This window comes from Dromiciops gliroides, chromosome 3 (genome assembly GCF_019393635.1).
Source record: "Dromiciops gliroides isolate mDroGli1 chromosome 3, mDroGli1.pri, whole genome shotgun sequence".
NCBI classification, from domain to species: domain Eukaryota; kingdom Metazoa; phylum Chordata; class Mammalia; order Microbiotheria; family Microbiotheriidae; genus Dromiciops; species Dromiciops gliroides.
This window is the reverse complement of record NC_057863.1, coordinates 51,037,917-51,059,247: the sequence shown is the minus strand read 5'-3', so window position 1 is coordinate 51,059,247 and position 21,331 is coordinate 51,037,917. Positions and strand designations below refer to the sequence as shown.

General features: G+C 37.4%; 1 protein-coding gene across 1 annotated transcript in view; it reads right to left on the bottom strand.

Moving 5' to 3' along the window:
• Positions 1-21,331, bottom strand: part of PLOD2 (procollagen-lysine,2-oxoglutarate 5-dioxygenase 2) — a 97,440-nt gene that overhangs the window by 29,704 nt on the left and 46,405 nt on the right. The window contains exons 4-8 of the mRNA XM_043994910.1: positions 16,785-16,948; positions 12,883-12,995; positions 10,678-10,741; positions 9,976-10,073; positions 1,018-1,119 (exon numbers count right to left, since the gene is read on the bottom strand). Of these exons, the coding sequence (XP_043850845.1) occupies positions 1,018-1,119; positions 9,976-10,073; positions 10,678-10,741; positions 12,883-12,995; positions 16,785-16,948 (541 nt within the window). The remainder of the gene's footprint in view (positions 1-1,017; positions 1,120-9,975; positions 10,074-10,677; positions 10,742-12,882; positions 12,996-16,784; positions 16,949-21,331) is intronic.

The window sequence follows — 21,331 nt, the reverse complement described above, 5'->3', positions numbered from 1 at the left end:
ACCAGTGTGGGAAATCTCTCTTAAAGATTTACCCAGAAGGTTTTGTATTGGGGCATCTAAGTGGCACAGTGGATAAAGCACCAGCCTAGGATTCAGGAGGACCTGAGTTCAAATCCGACCTCAGACACTTGACACTTAATAGCTGTGTGACCCTGGGCAAGTCACTTAACCCTTATTGCACCGCCAAAAAACAAAAGGGAAAAAAAAGATTTACCCAGGCCATAACCTAATGAGACTGTAAAATAAATTCTAATTCTAGGATAATGGGTATATTCCTGCTCATTGTGTTTGCTCAGACAGGTCTGGGAAATGTTGATTCTCCCTTTTATCAGACAGATGATATGGAAATTAATAAATCTCCTTAATTCAAGATTTGGGTAATCCAAGTCACCTACACCAAGACCCTCATATAGCCCACCTCCCATTATAATATTCATTGTCTTGTTGAACAATCAGAGTTGATTTTCACCTTCATATTATTTCCACCCCTTTTTCAAAAGACTTTATAAATACTGAAGCTTCAAGAGATCTTCTCTTTGGCTACTGAGGGAACAATGAGCCTGTTTTCGTTGACTGCCTTCTAGATGTCATCAAAAAAACTGATTTCAATTTACCCAGAAACTCAGTCTCTCAGATTTTTTTTTTAATTGTCACACCTATCAGATCTATTTAAAAGACTACCTTTGGTGTTTTGACATCCACCTTATTAGAGAGGTAGACCATCACAGAGGATAGAGGGCTGACCTTAGAGTTTAGGAAGACTTGGGTCCAAGCTCCATATTTGACACATACTGCATCTGTGTGCAAATCATGTAACCTCTTAGGACCACAAGCAACTCTCTAAAATTATAAGTTCAGTAACTCACAGGTCTGTAGGAACAACAGTAGCAAGAGAACAAACAACCACATAAGCAAAGAAGAATAAAAATAATTTAACTGATGATTTTCCTCCAAATATATCAGTAAGCAATGACAATTCATAGTCTGTAAGCACACTGAATGTACCATTATACTTACTTCTAAAGTTGATAGGTCAATTACATCCAAATCACAAACAGTACATCCATTTTCCTGGGTCCAAGCATTAGGGATATAATTTCCAAAATAGTTCAGTTGAATCTAGTAAACAAAAGGAAAAGTCCCTTTAATAATGGAAAGTCTTTCTCAACTATTTTCTCTTAACCCAAGATAACTTATTTTTAAAGTCAGTTTTAGACCTTTTAAGGGTTTCTTTAAAAGTCAACTAATATTCATGTCATCTAGAGTTTCACTTTCAGCACAAAATAAAACAAATGTAGGTGGATGAGCCAAAAAAAAAAGTCATCATGAATGGGAATGTGTTCCCTCTTCATTTAAGAAACAATAAAATAATTTACTGGAACACAGTAGTAAGATAAAAGAGAGAAATGTAGGAGTGAGAAAGAGATGACATACAATGTTCCTAATTCAGTTAATGATTCCCAAAAGTCCAATAAATGACTACTTAAAACAACCAGGTTTTCACTATCAAGCTTAGGGGCAAATACAATCTAAAAGAACACCATATGACTAATGTTCTTCAGCCATGGGTTAGAACTCTTTGAAGGCAGATGAACCTTTTTAGAGGTATGACTGAGACACCAATTTCATGAGTTTCCATCTTTTAGAGAAAACTGGGTGATTATTCTATTGAGGACTGTCCAATTCATCACACCTTTAGCCCACTGTAAACTGACACCACCTGTCCAAGTACACCCTTTTTTCACCAGGTTGTTGGGGAGTGACTCAGCCAGAGAGTCTGCAGGAGTAAAAGATGTCATTTACAATCCCTAGTTTTTCTTAAGTCTCAGTTCAGGCACTACCAATTTGAGGCCTTTCTTGATATCTCTAATGGCAAGAACCTCCTCCCTGACAGCATCTTATGTTTACATTGAATGCATTTTGTACATAGTTGTGTGTGTTCATGTTGTTTCCCCAGAAAGAAAAAAGCTGTTTGAGGGGAAGAGGCAATTCATTTTTGTCTTTAATCCTCAGTACAGTACCTGGTATATATAGTAGGTGCTAAATAAATGTTGGTTGATGGTTGGATCACTAAAAATATTAAAAAACACTTCCACCCCAAAATAAATTCCCTTAAGCACCTTAAGCTTAGTTGGGTTCTTTCTTTGTTCTGTCTCCTGATAACTTCTTTTCTTCCACATGGGATTACAGGATTTGGAGACAGAAGAACCCGTGGAACTCTGCTCCCTCATTTGACAGATGTGGAAACTGAGGGCCAGGGAAGAAAAAGAAATCACCCATGGTCACTTAGACAGCAGGGAGAGGATATAAGCTCTTTATGATCTGGGGTACTGTTTCTTTTTTGTTGTTGTTTCTGCCTTATGGAATATCTGGTACCCAGCCAACGCTTACATGCTTGGTGATTAAAGTAGGAGTGCTGGGATTTTAACTCAGATCCTCTAACTTTAAAACCACTCCTCCTGCCAGTATCTGACACTGCCACTAGTGGCTTATTTTATTATAAGATCATAGATTTAAGACTGAAAAAAACCTGAGCTCCTCTAGTCCAATGGCACACTCTGCCATTTTACAGATGAAAATCTGGAGGCTCAGATGACCTAAATTACTTTCCCAAGGTTTCATATCTAATATCAGAACGTAGATGCGAAAGGATCCTCACAGGCTAGGACACTGGGCTGAGTCTCAGAAGAAAAAAATCCAGTGAGGAAAAATATTGTCTTGTCCTTTGGTACAAAAAAAGGTCAACTTCCCAGGTATTAGATGGAGAAACAGCAGTTATTCTGAAAAGCATTTGGAGATTTAAGTGGACAATGAGTCAGCAGAGTGATATGTTAGCCAGAAAAGGCTCGTGAATTCCTGTGCCACATTAGGAGGAGGGTCAGTTTCAGGAACAGGGAGATGTTTAGTCTGTATCCTGCCATGGATTCTGCCCTTGTCAGACCTCATTTGCAGTACTGTGCTTAATTCCAGGCACCTTGGTTTAAAAAAAAAAAAAAGGCATTGATGAGCAGGGGGTATCCAGGAAAGGGTCACCAGGATGAGAAAGAGCCTTGCATTCTTTCCATACTAGGATCCAATGAAGAACTAGGTCTGTTTATCCCACTGAGGCTTGATGACAGGAAAAACAAAAGAACAAGAACTGTACCAAGGTGGACCTGGCTCATGTGGTCTTTGCTTTAATTTCTTTAGATGTAAAATGGGAATAATAATAAATGTCAAAACCATCTCTCAAGGTCAATATGAGGCTTAAAAGGAGATAATGTACTTTATAAACTTGAAACCACAACATAAATGTCAATCATTACTCTTAGGTATAGGTAAAGATGTATGCACGCACAGAAGAACACATTCTTTATAGCTATATATCCATATATAGGCATATTCATACATATGAACATCCTTGTACATAACTGGCTATTATTTTTTTGGAAAGAAGCATGCCAGAGATAATGCATTCCTCATTTCTGCAAGAACAAGGGGAATTCAAGAATTAGGCTCCTATGACAGATAAGCAATAAGCAGCCATGACAAGCTTTTAAAAAATTCTCTATTTACAGAACCACTCTAATGTCCTTTAAGTGAAACACTGCAACAAAAAAACAAGATAATTTTCACTGCCAGATGTCAAAGTGAACTTGACACCCACCACCCATTCATTAAATCACATTTTTTCCACAGTTCAGGAAAAACTTATCCTACAAAGAAAAGCAGTATTTTTTTCAAATCATGTTCTCTTGATAAATGCTATTTAGCAATGATTGAAACATGGCCCCTGAAAAACTTATAAATATCCTTCATTAATCTTCTTTTTTTGAAAAATAATTTAGATAAGAATTAAATGAAGTTTTAACAAAACAAACCTAAATACCAGCAATAATGCAAAAATTTGCTTCAAACTTCCAAATATAAATTTTGAGGATTTTTTTTTTACCTTAAACTCATCATGGGTCAATCCTTAATTCATATATTAAATTATTTTTTTTTAATTTAAAAATTTCTTTTTGGTGAGGCAATTGGGGTTAAGTGACTTGCCCAGGGTCACACAGCTAGTAAGTGTTAAGTGTCTGAGGTCGGATTTGAACTCAGGTCCTCCTGACTCCAGGGCCGGTGCTCTATCCCCTACGCCATCTAGCTGCTCCGCATATATTAAATTATTAAGAGCATCAGAACACCTGTGATAATTTAATTTTTTTCAAGAAAATATTAGAATTGGGGCCAGCTAGATGGCATAGTGGATAGAGCACTGGCCCTGGAGTCAGGAGGACCTGAGTTCAAATCCAGCCACACATATTTGACACTTACTAGCCATGTGACCCTGGGCAAGTCTCTTAACCCTCATTGCCCCACAAAAAACAAACAAAATAGGAATTAAAGACATTCACTTTATTTTTTTTAAAAATTAATATTTCATCTTGTAATAATCTACTTTCCACCTTAATTAAATCATCAAATAGTACTTAGAAGGAAAATAATCTACAGCCTGGAACACTCCTTTTCCTGGGTCTTTGATGTAATTAAAACAGTAGGATTTTTTCCCCCGTGCTACAACATCTGTTTCCTCTATAAAAGTTTCAGACAGTTATTCTGGCAGCTATTGAAATGACTAAAAACTAATTATGCAGTTAAATAGTGGATCTGGGCAATCCCATTCTACTCAGCAATGATGTATTCACCCTTCTTTCACAATCCCAAAGAACCTTCCAAATGTGATGTCACTTTCTTTTTTGTTTCTTTGGTTTTTGGGGGTTTTTTGGGGGGGGGTTGCAGGGCAATGGGGGTTAAGTGACTTGCCAAGGGTCACACAGCTAGTAAGTGTCAAGTGTCTAAGACCGGTTTTGAACTCAGGTCCTCCTGAATCCAGGGCTGGTGCTTTATCCACTGTGCCACCTAGCTGCCCCTTGTGATGTCACTTTCAATGGCAATCAAACTTGGTCTACTCTATTAACTTGTTTAAGTGCCTTGCAAAACAAAGTATGGAATCCACATTCAAATTTCCAAGGTCACTATGACCGGAATATTTTGCATTATTTGATGACATATATATTAAATTAAAGTGTTTCTCCATCTTAGTGAAAGTCAAATTGATTTTAGAAAAAAAAGTCTCATGAAAACATACCTCTCCCTTCTTTGGCTAAGTGGGAGAAGACACTAAAGAGTGTCTTAGTTGAGGTGTTTTTTATTTTCCTGAATTCCCCCCTGACCTCCCCCCACACACACACACACACACACACACTTGTAAAAAACTATTTGTGGGGCAGCTAGGTGGCACAGTGGGTAGAGCACTGGCCCTGGAGTCAGGAGGACCTGAATTCAAAATCCAGCCTCAGACATTTAACACTTACTAGCTGTGTGACCCTGGGCAAGTCACTTAACCCCAATTGCCTCATCAAAAAATAAAAACAATAAAATAAAAATTATTTGTTAATAGGGATAATTCTCTGGGTGGGGGAATTGAATACAATATGAAAAGATATCAATAAAATATTTTAAATATAAAATATGAATTAAATTTTAAAATAAATTATTTCATTAAAATTATTTTTAAAAATACTTCTATGGCACTTTATTTATTCAATTAGATTATTCACTCCACCTTCCTATGGCTCATGTTCTGTATATGTCTGATGAAAATATTAACTGTCCCTATAAATATCTCAAAAAGATGCTGTTAAAATATGTGTCCTCTAACGTTGTCGGAAGAAAAATAACAGTAAAATCTGAGGCATCAGAATTACTAACAAATCATCCCACTGAGAGAGACAAATGTTTTATTTTAATTCAGGACTACACTTTTTCAAATACATAAGAACCTAAATCAGCTCTTAATGACCAGCATATTTCATCTTGTTATCATAAACAGAAAATAGCTTCTCTTTAGTCATGATTTACTTCTAGCTCAAGGATCCAAGACTTCATTTATAAAGTTCTTCCTTCACATTAGAGGTCACAACCCTTCCATATCTAGGTCATCTATTTACATAAATTGCTGCAACTGGGAAAAAACAAATATTCTTTCCCTGCTAATCAATCTTCCATTGATGAGTCTTTCCAAACATAATCTGTCCTGAAAATCTTTCTAGTTTAGGACAAGTTTGCCACAGTCTGGGGTTCATGAAGCAAGACTCTTAGAATACAGGGCTCCTCCCTCACATAATCACTGGAGTAGGACGTTAGTGCAGCAGAGAACTTTCACTTTTTTGTTTGTTTGTTTGTTTTGCGGGGCAATGGGGGTTAAGTGACTTGCCCAGGGTCACACAGCTAGTAAGTGTCAAGTGTCCGAGGTCAGATTTGAACTCAGCTACTCCTGAATCCAGGGCTGGTTCTTTATTCCACTGTGCTATCTAGCTGCCCCCCCGAACTTTCACTTTTAATACAATAATATATCCACTAAGAGTAATCCGGTTTACCATAGAGGAAGAAAACAATTTGCATGTTGCCATTCCCTTTCAAACTAAAACAAGTATTGTCTTCTTTAGTAAAAATAGAGTATTAAATTTCACAGGAATATTTTTTTTTCTTCTCATGTAAAATATCATTTCTATCTTCATCCAAACAGAAAACAATTCATTTCCCTCTTCATTAACCTGGGATAAAGAGATATGGAGTATCCTTCTAGGAATTCTATCATTAAGCTTCAAAAAAAGTTGTAGTCAAAATTAATAGATAACCCAGGAGAAGACATATAAGAAAATGCACCTCTGTTCTTGAATTGCAGAGGTGAGGAACTATAACATACACAAGTTATATGGTCAATGTAGTATTTACTTTTGCTGGATTTTTGAGCATGTGAGAAAATAATGGGGTTTTGGGGACTCAGACCCCCCCCACTTACACACACACACACACACACACACACACACACAGAGCAGAGCCAGCCCAGAGGCAGGAGAATTTCAAAGGAAATGTAGATCAACTTTCCTAACTAGAGGAAGTTAAGTAACTTAAGACCACCTTCAAATCAATCATGTTAATCAATGGACTTGAATGCTACTAGCCAATTAATTTGGAGAGGTGTGTAGGGACCGCCTCTCTTCCAGACCCACAGCTAGAATGTGAAAGAAGTAACCCAGGTCTCCCTGGTCCTAAAGGTTGCTTTTCTATCATGACAACACTGACTCTAGCAGGAAAAATCGCAAAGAGGGAGTAAAGGGTTCAGAGGACAAAGAAAAAGAAGTAAAACAGTAAAACAACCTAAATTACCATTTTGTCCAGGGGACACCTTGTTCCAGTCAATGGACTTGGAACTTTAGAAAACTTCCTTCCCCTTCTAACTATTTTAACTCCAAAGATAAATTCAGTCAGTCTGCCTTCCTTTATGTTTTATTCACAATGGCTGACCTCTATGGAACAAATGGACTACTCACTCCACTTGATGGAGATACAACCACTCACACCCAATTTGGAAGGCAGGAAAAGAAGAGATGATCAGAAGCCCAACTTCAGGTAAGGGGTGTTGATTAGTAAGAGGAGTATAAAGGATTATGGAGTAAACAGAAGCTCAATTTAAGAGACAAACAAATGAGTTCTGATTTCTGGTTCTAAGCCTGCTTTGGCATTTCTTGGCACTCATGAGAAACTAACAATTTCCAGAACCTTGGAAAAATACAGTGGCACTACACCAAACATGAGTAACTCCTATTTCACTGCAAAGGGAAACAGAGCTGGATTTAATTTTCCCTTGGCACCCAAATTTTGATTCTATTTCTGAATCCCTGTGGTTTGATAATGACATCATAAAATCTTTTTCTTCCCTTTATTCTTTTCTTTTAAGCTAGCAGTCAATAATATTTTCAGCAGTTGTTAATGGCATCTATGGGCATGAGGGGAAGACAACTTGTCAAGAGTCAGATGCCACCCAGCTATCACCCACAACCAGCCACCTCCACTTACAGTGAGGCACTTTGGAAAGCTGCATCAAGACTTTCAAATCACCTGCTAAACTTGAGCTTTCTTGTCATATTAATTTAGGAAACTTGTTTCAATTAATTAATGGATCCATTAATGTTCTGAATACACTGATACAGTTGGTCTCCCCCTACATCTGGTATGTATGTCCTTCTCACCACTACCTCTTAGAATCCTTGCTTCCTTCTGAAGATCCTACATAAAGCTTTTACTGATCTCTTATTATTAGTACTCTCCCTCCCCACTTTTGAAATTGAAATTACCCACTAGTTCATCTTCCTGACACAAGTCTCTCCCCACTCCCATCCTCCACTCAGGTATCAGTGGAATGTTTCTAATGTGCACAACTTTTAATGTGTCTCCCCCTTACTGGATAAACTTTAATGGTTCCTTATCACCTCCAGATCAAATACAAAATCCTCTGTTTAGCATTCAAAGGCCTTCACAACCTGCCCCCCTCTCTTTTCCAGTCTTTTTATACCTTATTACTTCCCCCATACACACACACACACACACACACACACACACACACACACATTCTGATCTGGTCATACTGGACTCCTGGCTCTTACTCCCAGGTATAAGTCCCACAGGCAGCTGTGGAATCAGCTCATAGTACTGTACACCAGATATCCATACACCAGAGTTTCACAGGTTGCCAGAGCCAAAATATTTCATCACCTATTGGCAGTGAGTTTCTCCGTACTTAGCTAGGCCAGTCTCAGCGGACTCCATCTGTTGCCAGGACCATGGCTGGTGACTTTCCAGTCTGATAGAATCTGCCAGAGCCTGTGCTCCACTGGCATAACCCTTGACAAGAATGGGCCAGGGCCACCTCCACACATGCCATGAGGAGGTGCTGAAATCGGACTTAGGTAAAGCTACTGTAATCATTTAATTGGAGTTGATTGTAAGATTACAGAGCAAGAGCTGAAAGAGACCTTGCAAATCTTCTAGTCCAACCCAACCTTCTCATATAACAGCTCTCTTGTAACAGGAAGGACGGATCTTAAGTGACTTACCCAAGGTGGCAGAGGTCCTCTGTAATATGATGTCTTCCAGTAGGAGATTAGTTAAAAATATAACATTTACTTATCTTCATAGGTCTTCATTATATACAAGGGATTGCAAAAATCTTAGTGTGTTTTTAAGCATTAAAAAAACCAACAACACACTAAGACTTTTGGGACACTGTTGTTCCCACCATTAAAATCTAAGTACTTTGAGGGTCAGAGTCTTTTTGCTTTAGCTTTGCATGTCTATCACTTAGTACAGTTGTATGAGCTGATTCCACAGCTGCCTGTGCCCTTGTCATCTCTAAGATTATTGTGACCCAGTCTCTATGAAATTTAGTAGAGGAGGAAGCCAAACAGGAGCAAATCCTGGAGCCAACTCTGATATTTGTAAACTTTTAATATACCATGTTTTGGAAGTAAAATTTTTGTTGGGGACAGGAGCACGGGGGAGAGAGTGGTGTGCAATGCTGTAGATCTGTATTGGAATCAGTGTAAACTCCCAGTATGGAAACCTCCTCCACCAATGCAGACCAGCCTCTCATTTGTAATTTTAGAGACTTCCTGAGGCACTTAAAGATGAAGTCATTTACTCATGGGCCCAAAGCTACCATAAGTCAAAGGTAGAACTTGAACCAAGGGCTTTCTGGATACAAAGTTAGCCCTAATAGCTACTATATCATACTGCCTCTTACTATAAAATTAGTATTACTAATTAATCATTTTCAAAATATAATTCAAAATAAAGGCTAAGGATAGACTCATTGACTTTTTAAATATTGACATTTCTTAAAATGGGAGTACTTAAAGCCAAAGTGATAATAATTTAGTCATTATTTGGGAAAATACTAAAACACAGTTTGACATCAAGAAGCTAAAACTAGAAGCCCCACATGGATGTGAACTCAAGAAGGATCACTGTGGTGAACACAAATAGGGTCCAAATAATTCTGTACCAGTAAAACTCAAGCCAGTTGACTCTGAATCATCCATAAACACAGGCTTTATTCAATGATACTGCATCGATCATCAATTTACCAACCAGTCAAATACTCACTTTAGTTGGGCCGTTTCCGTTAATTACCACTGGTAATGTTTCATAAAAAGTATTTTTTGCTCTAGCTTTTCCATTTTCAAATTTCAAAAGAACTTCATCTGAGGGGAGGAAGAAAGGTTTGAATGTAAGGGAAACCATATGTATTAATACATACAGACTAGGTTGAGCCTCGTCCACTTATGCATTATCCCCCTCTGCTTAATTCTGTAAGTCACTAGGACAGGAATTTTTAAGCTTTCTGGTTTCCTTTGTCCATCTGGTGAATTCATTTTCATAATGCCTTTAAGTGCACACAATAAAACACATGAGATTCCAAAGAAGATCAATATACTGAAATATACTTTTCAAAATATTTTAAAAAGCTAAGTTCAAGGATCCCAGGCTAACAATTCTTTTGACTTAACAATTTTTTTGCCCCCTTTCCCATTTGGCACTCTGATGAAGTCTACAATCCGCATTTTAGAGTAATGTTTTTAAATAATACATAAGATAAAATGGATAGGATTACAAAAGAAACCAATTATACCAAAATATGGTAATCAAAATATTTTCTCAATCAAGTTTATAAATCACAGGTTAAGAACCTGGTTCTTAACTAAAACCAAACACCAGCCACTTTCCCAAAAATAATGAAGAAAGCAATAAGGCAATGGAAAGACCTAATGTGTTTACAGTAATTCAAGAGTTAATTCACAAGCATACCGATAGCTCCATTGAGGGTCTGGAAAATCCGGCACTTGTGATCCAATGTAATATTAAGAGCTTCCTAAAAATTGGAAATAATAAACAGATTTAAAAAATAATATTATTACTGATGCTATCACATCAGCTTTATAGAATGCATTTCTTTAAAGGAACAAATCAGATAGATTCAGCTTAACAAGGTCAATATAATACTTGGCAAAACTTGAATAAAGAAGCCAGTCATTTATTCAAAGCCAGTGATTCAAGTTAATAAGTAGCAGATTTTTCCTGATCTCCACCTATTCTACCAGTTTTTGAGCAAAATTCTGTTTCTTTAACAATTTTCTTTTGGGGGAAAGAGAAATCCCAGATATTTGATTTCAGTAGTGTAAGGAATTCTAGGATCAAAACTCCTTCTCCCAGTATAAAGAAACAAATCAAACTCTTCTCTAAGCTACTGTCTCCATGCTGCCTAGGACACCATGAGGCTAAGTGACGTATCTATGGCCATAGAGTTAGTCTGAAAGGGACATAGTCATATGTCCCATCAACGGAAATAAAATGTATAAAACATTTGGCAAAACCTTAAAACACTATATAAATCCTAGCTATTATTGTGGTCAGTGAAATTTCCTATCTAACTTTCTATTCACTATACTGTCCTGTCTCTTGCAGTATACAAATACACAGGTAGGTATGTGTTTTAGCAAAACATCCAAATTTTGATTCAAAATTTAACAGTGATTTATACTAATCACAAATTACAGTGATCTACATAATGCAAGTATTATTTTACACACTTCCTTCTTTAAGAGGTGGAGTATTGGGGGCAAAAAAGAGGTAAGAAAACCCTTAAATCAACTGTGCAAATATAGGATGGGAGAGATATAGCTAGTTACCAATTCATGTGAAAAAGGCCATTAAGATTTTAGTGGGTCACATGCTCAAACTGTCAAAAGACGAAAAGGATATGGGCTACGGTAATCAAGGAACTGAATCTGGAATGAGATATTTCTGATCCCCCTGGTGTCTGCCCTAGTTCAATCAAATATAGTGTTCACTTATAGGTGCCATGATTTCAGAAAAGCACTGATAAAGGAAGTCATCTCTAGAGATGGGTACTAACGGTAGTGAGGGTGCTGGAAACCCTTGTGTACAAGCTCATAGAAATGAAGATTAGCCTGGGCCTAGAAGTCTTCTAGGGATAGGATGACAATCTTGAACTGTGTTAAGGGCTACCATATGACAGAACAATTAGACTTGTTTCGCTTGGCCCAGAGAATAGAACTAGGAGCTATGAGAGAGAATTACAGGGACACATATTTTGGCCGTATATTAGGAAAAATTGTCCTAACTTTTAGAACTGTCCAGAAGTAGAAGAGCACCATTTGGCTGCCTTTGAAGATGACACGATGGAGAACTATTTGTGGAAGATGTTGCAAAGAGGATATCTCCTTGAATAAATACAGATTGAACTTGAGGTGCCTGCCAGCTTTGGGCTTTTTTTTTTTTTTTTTTTTTTTTTTTTAGTGAGGCAATTGGGGTTAAGTGACTTGCCCAGGGTCACACAGCTAGTAAGTGTTAAGTGTCTGAGGCTGGATTTGAACTCAGGTACTCCTGACTCCAAGGCCAGTGCTCTATCCACTGCACCACCTAGCTGCCCAGCTTTGGGCTTTTAAGACATTCAAAGGTATTGAATAACATTGCTAGAATCACACAGCTAGTAAATGGCAGGCCTAGCACCTAGACCTCTTGCCACTAGATCATGCAGCTTTTCACGAAAACAGCTTCATAGACTATAAACCATTTGCCTTCTCACTAATCCATACCTTATTTCTTATTAAATACACTTTCAATGAGAGAACATTTTTTGAATTATTTCCTGAGGAGGGTTAGTCACCCCGGTATCAAAAGACTTTCAAACTATTAAAATAATAAGGGTGCTGTCTTTCCAACTACTAAAGAAAATACCTTGTAAAGGGGATAAGGGGCGTGAGGGGCGTGAGAGGAAAAAACTACATTATTTGTAACTGACAGAAAAGCATAGGACCAGGTGGCGCAGTGGATAGAGCACCGACCCTGGAGTCAGGAGTACCTGAGTTCAAATCCGGCCTCGGACACTTAACACTTACTAGCTGTGTGACCCTGGGCAAGTCACTTAACCCCAATTGCCTCACTAAAAAAAAAAAAAAAAAAAAAAAAAAAGCATAGGACCTTACTTACCCTTTTCAATGGGTCAATATAAATTTTAGTGTAAAAGAGTTGGTCATCATCATTATCTTGAAGATTCCATTGCTGAACAATACGGTTTATATAGGGTGCGTATCCAATGAATCCTGCAATGGGAGAGAGCAGAAGGTCCTAAAACAAGTGTAAGCTTCCAACTCTGAAAGCCCTGTCTTGGGGTCGACACTGTCCTCACGGGCAAATGACTAAGGCCACCGTGATATCTGGTACGCCCCAAACAGCTTCTCACTGTCCGTCCTGATGGCACGACCCCTTTGAATACACATTTTCAAATATGGAAATAGAACAAAATCCATGCTGCTACTGACATGAGAAAGGGTGTATCCGTGTCATCCGCTGTGGATTCAGTAACCATCCCTGTGACTTTTCAAATGAAGATACCATCCTGGACACCATTTCCCATTAGAATGAAAAATGCTTTGAGCATATGTGCTAAATAGGGTGATTAGTATGAATAGTAGCATTTATAGTATGATAGGACAAATATCTACCAGGGTCACTCTTTTCCTACAGTAGAAGTCAGGCCGGTTTTTCCCTAAAAGGCTACAAAGCTGTCCCTGGCATTTTATTGACTGGGTCCCCTTGGCTGTCTCTGGTTATTTTGATGGTACTCCCTGGTCACCCAAGAGCATGAAAAAGGCCAAATTAAATAAAGTCAGGGTTCTTCAAATTTGTCAAATGTCCCAAAACCCCATGATTCACTGTTCCCTGCCCCATAGACTAGTCTCACTTTTAAAGGGAGGTGATTGAATATATTTTCTATGTTTCTATGCTATACTAAGCAAACCTCCTTTAGTTAACTGTTAAAGGACCTCCCTATGCCAGCATCAAACCTGAACAGAGTACTGAACTGAGTCAGGCCAGCCCATTACACATGGTAAGCCAAATGATTCCAAAATACAGTATTAAGACTCAAGGTTGGGGCAGCTAGGTGGAACAGTGAATAAAGCACTGACCCCGGATTCAGGAGGACCTGGGTTCAAATCTGGCCTCAGACACTTGACACTTACTAGCTGCTTAACTCTGGGCAAGTCACTTAAGGCTCAATGCCCTGCAAAAAAACAAAAAACAAAAACAAAAACAAAAAAACACCTCAAGGTGCAATAATGGATCAGGCAAACAGGAAACAGGATAAGCCTAAAGTCTGTTTTAAATCATTTCTATTCTTTTGTACATCAATTACTGGAGGAAATTTTTGTGGAAGGGAGGGAGAGGAAAGGGAATGTTCAATTATGAATCTGTAACTTCATCTGTTTAGGGTAGTGCTTCCCAAGACACTCTCTCTGCCATTTATATAATCTTAGACAGTCACCTGGAGCCCTGAGAAGTCAAGTAACATGTCCAGGATCACAGAGTCAGTATATGACATGAGTCAAGACCTGAACCTATGTTATTATGTTGTTCTGAGTCTAGAGTCTAAAAACATCTCTCTATATACAAGGCGAGCTCATGCTCTCTCTCTCTCTCTCTCTCTCTCTCTCTCTCTCTCTCTCTCTCTCTCTCTCTCTCTTTCTCTCTTTACCTGTCATAGAATCATAGATTTGGGTTGGAAGTGACCTCACATATAGTACACAGCTTTCCTCCCCACCCTGCCTCATTTTACAGAACAGAAGATTGAGATAAAGTGATTTGTTCATATCACAGAGCTAGTGCCAGGGGCAGGATTTGAATTCAAATCCTCTGATTCAAGGGCCAGTATCTTTCTAATATAAAACAATATTGGATAAGCATATTCCCAGAATTAATACAGGTGGCTGAAATCTGATAGAACCAGACTAAAACCAAATAAGCTTGGGCTTTTTCCTAAAAAGTTTTTATTTTGTTTAAGAAAAAAAATAGGCTTCCCCTATTTTCCTTTCTGCAAGGGACTCAATGTTTCTGAAAGGAAGAAACACTAGCAGGTTGATGCCAAAGATGTTCACATCAGTAAAAGGAATGTTGGATCAGTGACTGACTTTGAACATCCTGCCGGAGGTTTATGTCTGAGACATTGGCCTTTTTTTTTTCCCTATACTTGATCTCACTATTCCTGTGTCTGCTAACTCCTGCTTTGGCTCCATTTATCGCATCCAGACTCAAAAAGAGAAGTCTGAAGTTGGCCTGCTCTCCTTGTCCTTAATGGCAAAAGCACAGAACCTACCAGTAACATTTGTCTATAAAAGAAACCAATGCTAGAATCGTTTCTCCCCCTGTTTCAAATCCTCTTCTGAGGCTATGAAACAAAGCCCCAGTTATAAATAAGACTAGGTTTACTTCTATGAAGTAAGATACTGAGGTTCCCCTTATTTTTCCTCAATAGGAAAATGTCTCCATCAAAATGCAAGAAAGCAGAGAGACGAATTCTAAGACAGACATTTTCCCTTCTTTTGAGAAAAAACACAACTAAAAGGAAAAGGAAGAAAAAGAAGAACCAGGTGTGCCTCTTACCAGACGGATGATCTTATAAACTTGACACAGCTCATGGAACAACAGCTACTTTCTGTTCCTCTGACCAGTCATTGCAATAACAGGGCAGAAAGTCTTTTTTCCAAATTGTTTCCAGTATTTATGGGTGAGGCCAACATTCCTTTGGCTTTTTTGCCTTGGAGCATATTACCAAGTTGATGGCTTCAGAAAATGCCTCTTACATCCTTTTCCTGATAACCTTTTGTCCTTATTTGCTATTTCAAAAAATGTATCTCTTTTCCACTGAACTGCAGTTACAGTTATTTTGAATGACAATTAGTTTGAGAGCTGAAAGGGACTTAGCACCTATCTGGTCCAGTGTAAGAAATCCCTACTATCACATAACAGTGTCCTCTGTCTAAAGATTTCCAAGTTGGGTGATCCCTATCAGCTCTTTCTGCCATCCATTCAACATTTACTTGGAGCATTGGTGTCTATTTCTAAAGCAATGGGAGAGATTCCTAAAATTCCTGCCAACAAATCATCTATATTCCTAACTGCCAAACAAGGTATCCATTAAAGCAATGGAGATGTCATCCTGCAATCCCTCTATATAAAAGACCATCTATTGAACTGTTACCATACTTTTCAATTTATGTCTACAACATTCCCTCACTTCTACTTAAATGTATCAAATATCCTCAAATTATCAAATGTTGAAACCAACTCCATCCAAAAAGGGACTAGTTTACCCTTAGCCTATTTCTCACATATAAACCAGCTTCCTAGCCATGACCAAAACTTTCATGTAGCAATATCACAAAAATAAAAATGTCTGGAAGGAAAACTGAGAAGCAAAGAGGAGAAATTAAAAAAAATAATAAGGAAGGGGATTGAATAATCTTGGTTAATTTCTAAAGGCAAATGTTTTATAAAAAAGGAAATAAGGAAGAAAGGGAATAATAGAAGGAATAATGGAGGAGGGGGAGGGAAAGAATAAGGTAATCATAAAACCTGAGGACAAAGATAAAAATATCCTCACTAAAACTAATCTTTTATGAAATAAATGATAACTAATAGTATTTCTATATTACCTTCTAATATAGAATGATAAAACAGTGCTTACACAATTTATTTACTCAAAAGAATTCTATTTAATTTTTAGGGACCTTTGAGATCTTCCACTCAAATGGCTTCCTTTTACATATGGGAGAACTGAGGCCCCAAGATCAAGTGGCTTCCCCTTTATCCCATTGCTAATTATTGCCAGAAAAAGACTGAAATACAGATCTTCATCTGCACAGTTCATGTTCTCTATATTACAAAATGTACTTCAAATTGTCTTTTTTTTTCTTCTAACAGAGAAAAATATTTCAACCTAGTTTTTCATACTCCCCTTATTCTCATATATAGAATCAAGTTACATGCTACTATACCTGAATTTGGTATGCTTCATGACTCTTTATGATTGAAATTCAATTAGTGCCACCCACCTCCTGAGTTTAGGAAACGTTTTCCAATGTGGACAATGGGATACTTGTCTGCCAGCCTTTTATCTGGCCATAATATTCCATCTGCTGAAAATACTACTTTGTGGTTGATCTTTTGGAACTTCTTCAGTAGCTCTTCAGGGCCCCCAGCAAAGATGACATCATAGCTAAGGAAAAGGGGAAAGAAAAAAAAAGTCAATACCCCTCATCATTAGCTTTAGGAATTGACTGAGGATCACCTTAAGTAAGTTCACATTTTGGAAGCTGAATATTCTATCGGAAAAGTTGCTTTAAGCTTTAACAGCATTAAGACTATTGGGACACCCTGTATGAAGGCAAGGACACAGAACAAATTTTGTATCACACAAATTCTGTGGAGTAGTCCTGTATTCTTTCACACATGAAATCAAGGATTACTTCAAAGGTCCATGATCCTATCAGTGTACATATTACTCCCTCCCACAATGCAGGTTACAAACCCTTGTGGTTCTTAGTAGAAGAAGGTTTTCCTAAAATACTGTGGATGAAGGAATTCATCACCTGATATAGAAGGGAAGAGCTTAAGCACCTTTAGCTAGGCTGATCCTTGAAAGACAGTGCTTGAGTCACATTCAAAGCCTTTTAGGCTTAAGTGGATCTGCCAAGAAAGAAAGAAAGGAAGAAAGAAAGAAAGAAAGAAAGAAAGAAAGAAAGAAAGAAAGAAAGAAAGAAAGAAAGAAAGAAAGAAAGAAAGAAAGAAAGAAAGAAAGAAAGAAAGAAAGAAAGAAAGAAAGAAAGAAAGAAAGAAAGAAACAAAGAAACAAAGAAACAAAGAAACAAAGAAAGAAAGAAAGAAACAAAGAAAGAAAGAAACAAAGAAAGAAAGAAACAAAGAAACAAAGAAAGAAACAAACAAACAAAGAAACAAAGAAACAAAGAAAGAAACAAACAAACAAAGAAACAAAGAAACAAAGAAACAAACAAAGAAACAAACAAAGAAACAAAGAAACAAACAAAGAAACAAAGAAACAAACAAAGAAACAAAGAAACAAACAAAGAAACAAAGAAACAAACAAAGAAACAAAGAAACAAAGAAAGAAACAAAGGAAGGAAGAAAGAAATTAAGTCTGGAATAGTCACTGTGGAAAGCAAGATCCTCCATCAGAGATGAATCAATGGATTACCATGCAATGGTGAGAGCTCAGATGAGGTTAGATAGATTGTATTTGTGATATTCCTGGTGTTATGAGCTCCTCAGGTTAAATATTCAGCATCTCACAGGTAGCAAAGTTTATGGGGTATGAACAGTTGAAGGACAAAAGATTGAAGTGTAGAAAACTGTACCTTGTGGAACTGGCTAACTGCCTAATCTGGTTAACTAAAGACTGTGAATGGAGGAATGTGGCCAGAATAGAGTTAGCAGAATAAGAGAATAGGGAGGGTTTAAGAGAACAACATTCATAGAGAGAAAGAAGCAAGAGGTTTAGGTAGAATAAAGGAGCCAGAGAGACAGAACCGATTTCATCAAAAATCGAAGACATAGGGGAAAAGATACAAAATTGAGATATTAAGTTGTTGTACTGATGCACCAATTTGACACAATAGATAGAGCACTGGACCTGGAGTCGTGAAGATCTGAGTTCAAATTCATCCTCACTTACTAGCGCTATGATCCCAAGGAAGTCACTTAACCTCTGTCTGCCTCAGTTTCCTCAATTGTCAATGGGGATAATGACTGTATCTAATTCACAGGATTGTTGTGAGGATCAAATGAGAAAATATTTTTAAATGCTTAAGCACAGTGCCTTTTTTCACTCTATTCAAGCAATAACTTCTCTCTCTCCCTCTCTCTCTGTCTCACACACACACGCACACACACTTACTCACATGACAGCCATAATGGTATAGTAGATAGAGATCTGGACTCATAATTGTAAAGACCTAGTCATATCCTATCTCTTAAACGTATTGACTGTGAGAATCTGGGTAAGTTATTTAACTTTTTAATGCTCCCCCCCCCCCCACCAGCCCCAGGGAACTAAGAGAGTAAATGATAAGGCCAATACCAATCTGTACTGGGAAAGTCAGTGTCTTATCCGAAGCTTCTCTCAGAGACAAAAACAGAGATCTTGTTTTTTTTGAAAAATAGAACAGAAAACAACCAATCAAAAATGAATTTTTAAAAATAGGCCCTACTCTCAAGAAGTTTACACTCTACTATGTGGATAAAGTATCAACAAAGTATAGAATGAGCTGGGCTCTGGAGGATACTATAATGCAGTCATTGGTAAGAAATGAATCTTAATCAACAGAAGTTAAATTTTTAAGTAATTAAAGAATATGGGGAGGAGAATTGATGATAGGAGAGCTGAAGAGAGGAGAGGATGGGAAGAAAAAGACAGAGGGAATGGAAAAAGGAGGGAGGGAGAGAGCTGAGAGACAGACAGAGAGAGACAGAAAGACACACAGAGAGAGAGAGAGAGAGAAAGAGAGAGAGAGAGAGAGAGAGAGAGAGAGAGAGAGAGAGAGAGAGAGAGAAAATGAAGATAATCTTGGAGGGAAAGGATTGGCAGCTGGTGAAGCGCTGGGAAGGCCTCCTTCACAAAGAAATGGAATTTGATCTGAGTTTTGAAGGATGCCAAAAAGGACAGGAAGAAGAGGTGCGGAGGACAGGAACTCCAGGAATGGGAGACAGCCAGGGCACAAGCACTGAAACAAAAGACGGAGTGTCTTGTTTGAGGAACAGTAAGTCAGAGCTGCTGAATTGTGCCTTGTCATAGATTTTGTTTTTAAGAGTTCATCTAATATCTATGTCCTTGCACATGGCATTTGTCTCTATTTAAGTTGTTTTAAAAAAACACAAAACTTTTATTGCTATTTTAAAAATCAGTCTGTGCATGTTTAAACCAAAAGATATAGTACAGAAAATCTGTTTGGTTAATAGGATAAGATAAATAGATCATACAATATTATATAATATATGCATATCAAGTCCAATCATGTGTACATATATATACATATATACATATACATATGCATGCATATATATCCCAAGTAATAAGTCTTCTAAAACAAATGATTCTCATTTTAAACATTAAAGTCTAAGATAGCTGGAGCACAAAGCTATCAAAGTAGCAGCAACATTTCGTTTATATTTTGCTTGGTATTTTAATCTAAAATGGAAAACGCATCATATATACCAACCTCACCTCCAAATCTGACCACAAAAATGCCATAAGAGTCACTATTTAAACTTTTCTTAATTCTTGAAAAATTGTGTTGGGAATTCTCTCAAGCATTCCAGACCAAACAAAACTCCTTGCTAGGAATACACACTTAGAAATAACAGGGTTCATCAAACTTCCAGGAAGGGGGGAAGGGAAATGACCATGTTGCTCAAAGCTCCTTCCAGGTGTAAACCTATAAGCCTATGATCCATTGTTTATACCATTGGCTTAGAGATAAAACACTCTGAAACCTGAATCCAAAATGGAAAATGATGGAAGAATTGACTAGGAATGGCTTTACAAACTTATCCTATTTCTCTTTTCTTATTCTAGCTGTTCTCTTTCAAGAAATAAAAGCATACTTGGCAATCCTACTCAAGGTTTGTGCATTCTAAGATCTCCCCATTCCTTCCAACTACAACCTCATTCTCAATACAAGTTGTTTATTGGAATATTGCAGCTGAAAATCCCACATTTCTAGCAATATTGGAGAACATGACACTAACCTGGAATAGATATGCAAAAGGAGAGAGTAGAGGAACAAGAATAATAATGAAAAACCACTAAGACAGAAGTGGTTTACAAGCACCAGATTTCTAAAGCAAATGCTTCTAATCTCAAGCATTAAAGTCTAAAATAGCTGGAGCATAAAAAAATCTAAGTAGCAGCAAAATTTCATTCCTATTTCTTTGGTTTTCTAATTTAAAACAGAAAATGCATCACTATAGTACTCTTCCCTCAATATCTGAATATAAAATGGCTCATGATACCATTTTTGTCCAGTATGTTCTGGTACAGGATGTGAGGTGCTATTTAGACTATAGAAATTTTGGTTAAAAATTTGGGAGTAGACAGCAGAAAATTGTCAAGTCTGAGGAAAATATTACTTAGAATATAAATTATGATCATTACCTGTGCTTTCTTGAAAATTAAAATATTAAAGTTTTTTTTAATCCTGTGAATTTAGTAGCATTTTTGGTATCCCCTTATTTTTAAAACCTTATAAAGTATAGGGGTGAGATTTGTGCCAATTGACCTAATTAATCTCGGGAGAATCACCTAAAATCCTTTTAGTGATGTTAAACTTTGACAAAGTCTGTTTTTCTACTTAGAGCAATTCTGGCCACTCCGAGTTACAAATAGTCAATTTCAAAAATTAGAAATGCACAAACTTCATTCCCAAAAGAATCAAGTCTGTTTAAATATAGGAGGAAAAAGTTCCACTTCCTTGGATCCTGGGTTGCGATACCCTGTGGAAATATCAGATTGCCAAGTTATGTGGCAAAGCTGAGGCCTCCAGCAGGCATATCACAGTTTCATCTCTAAAAAGCCTGCTAGTCCTTC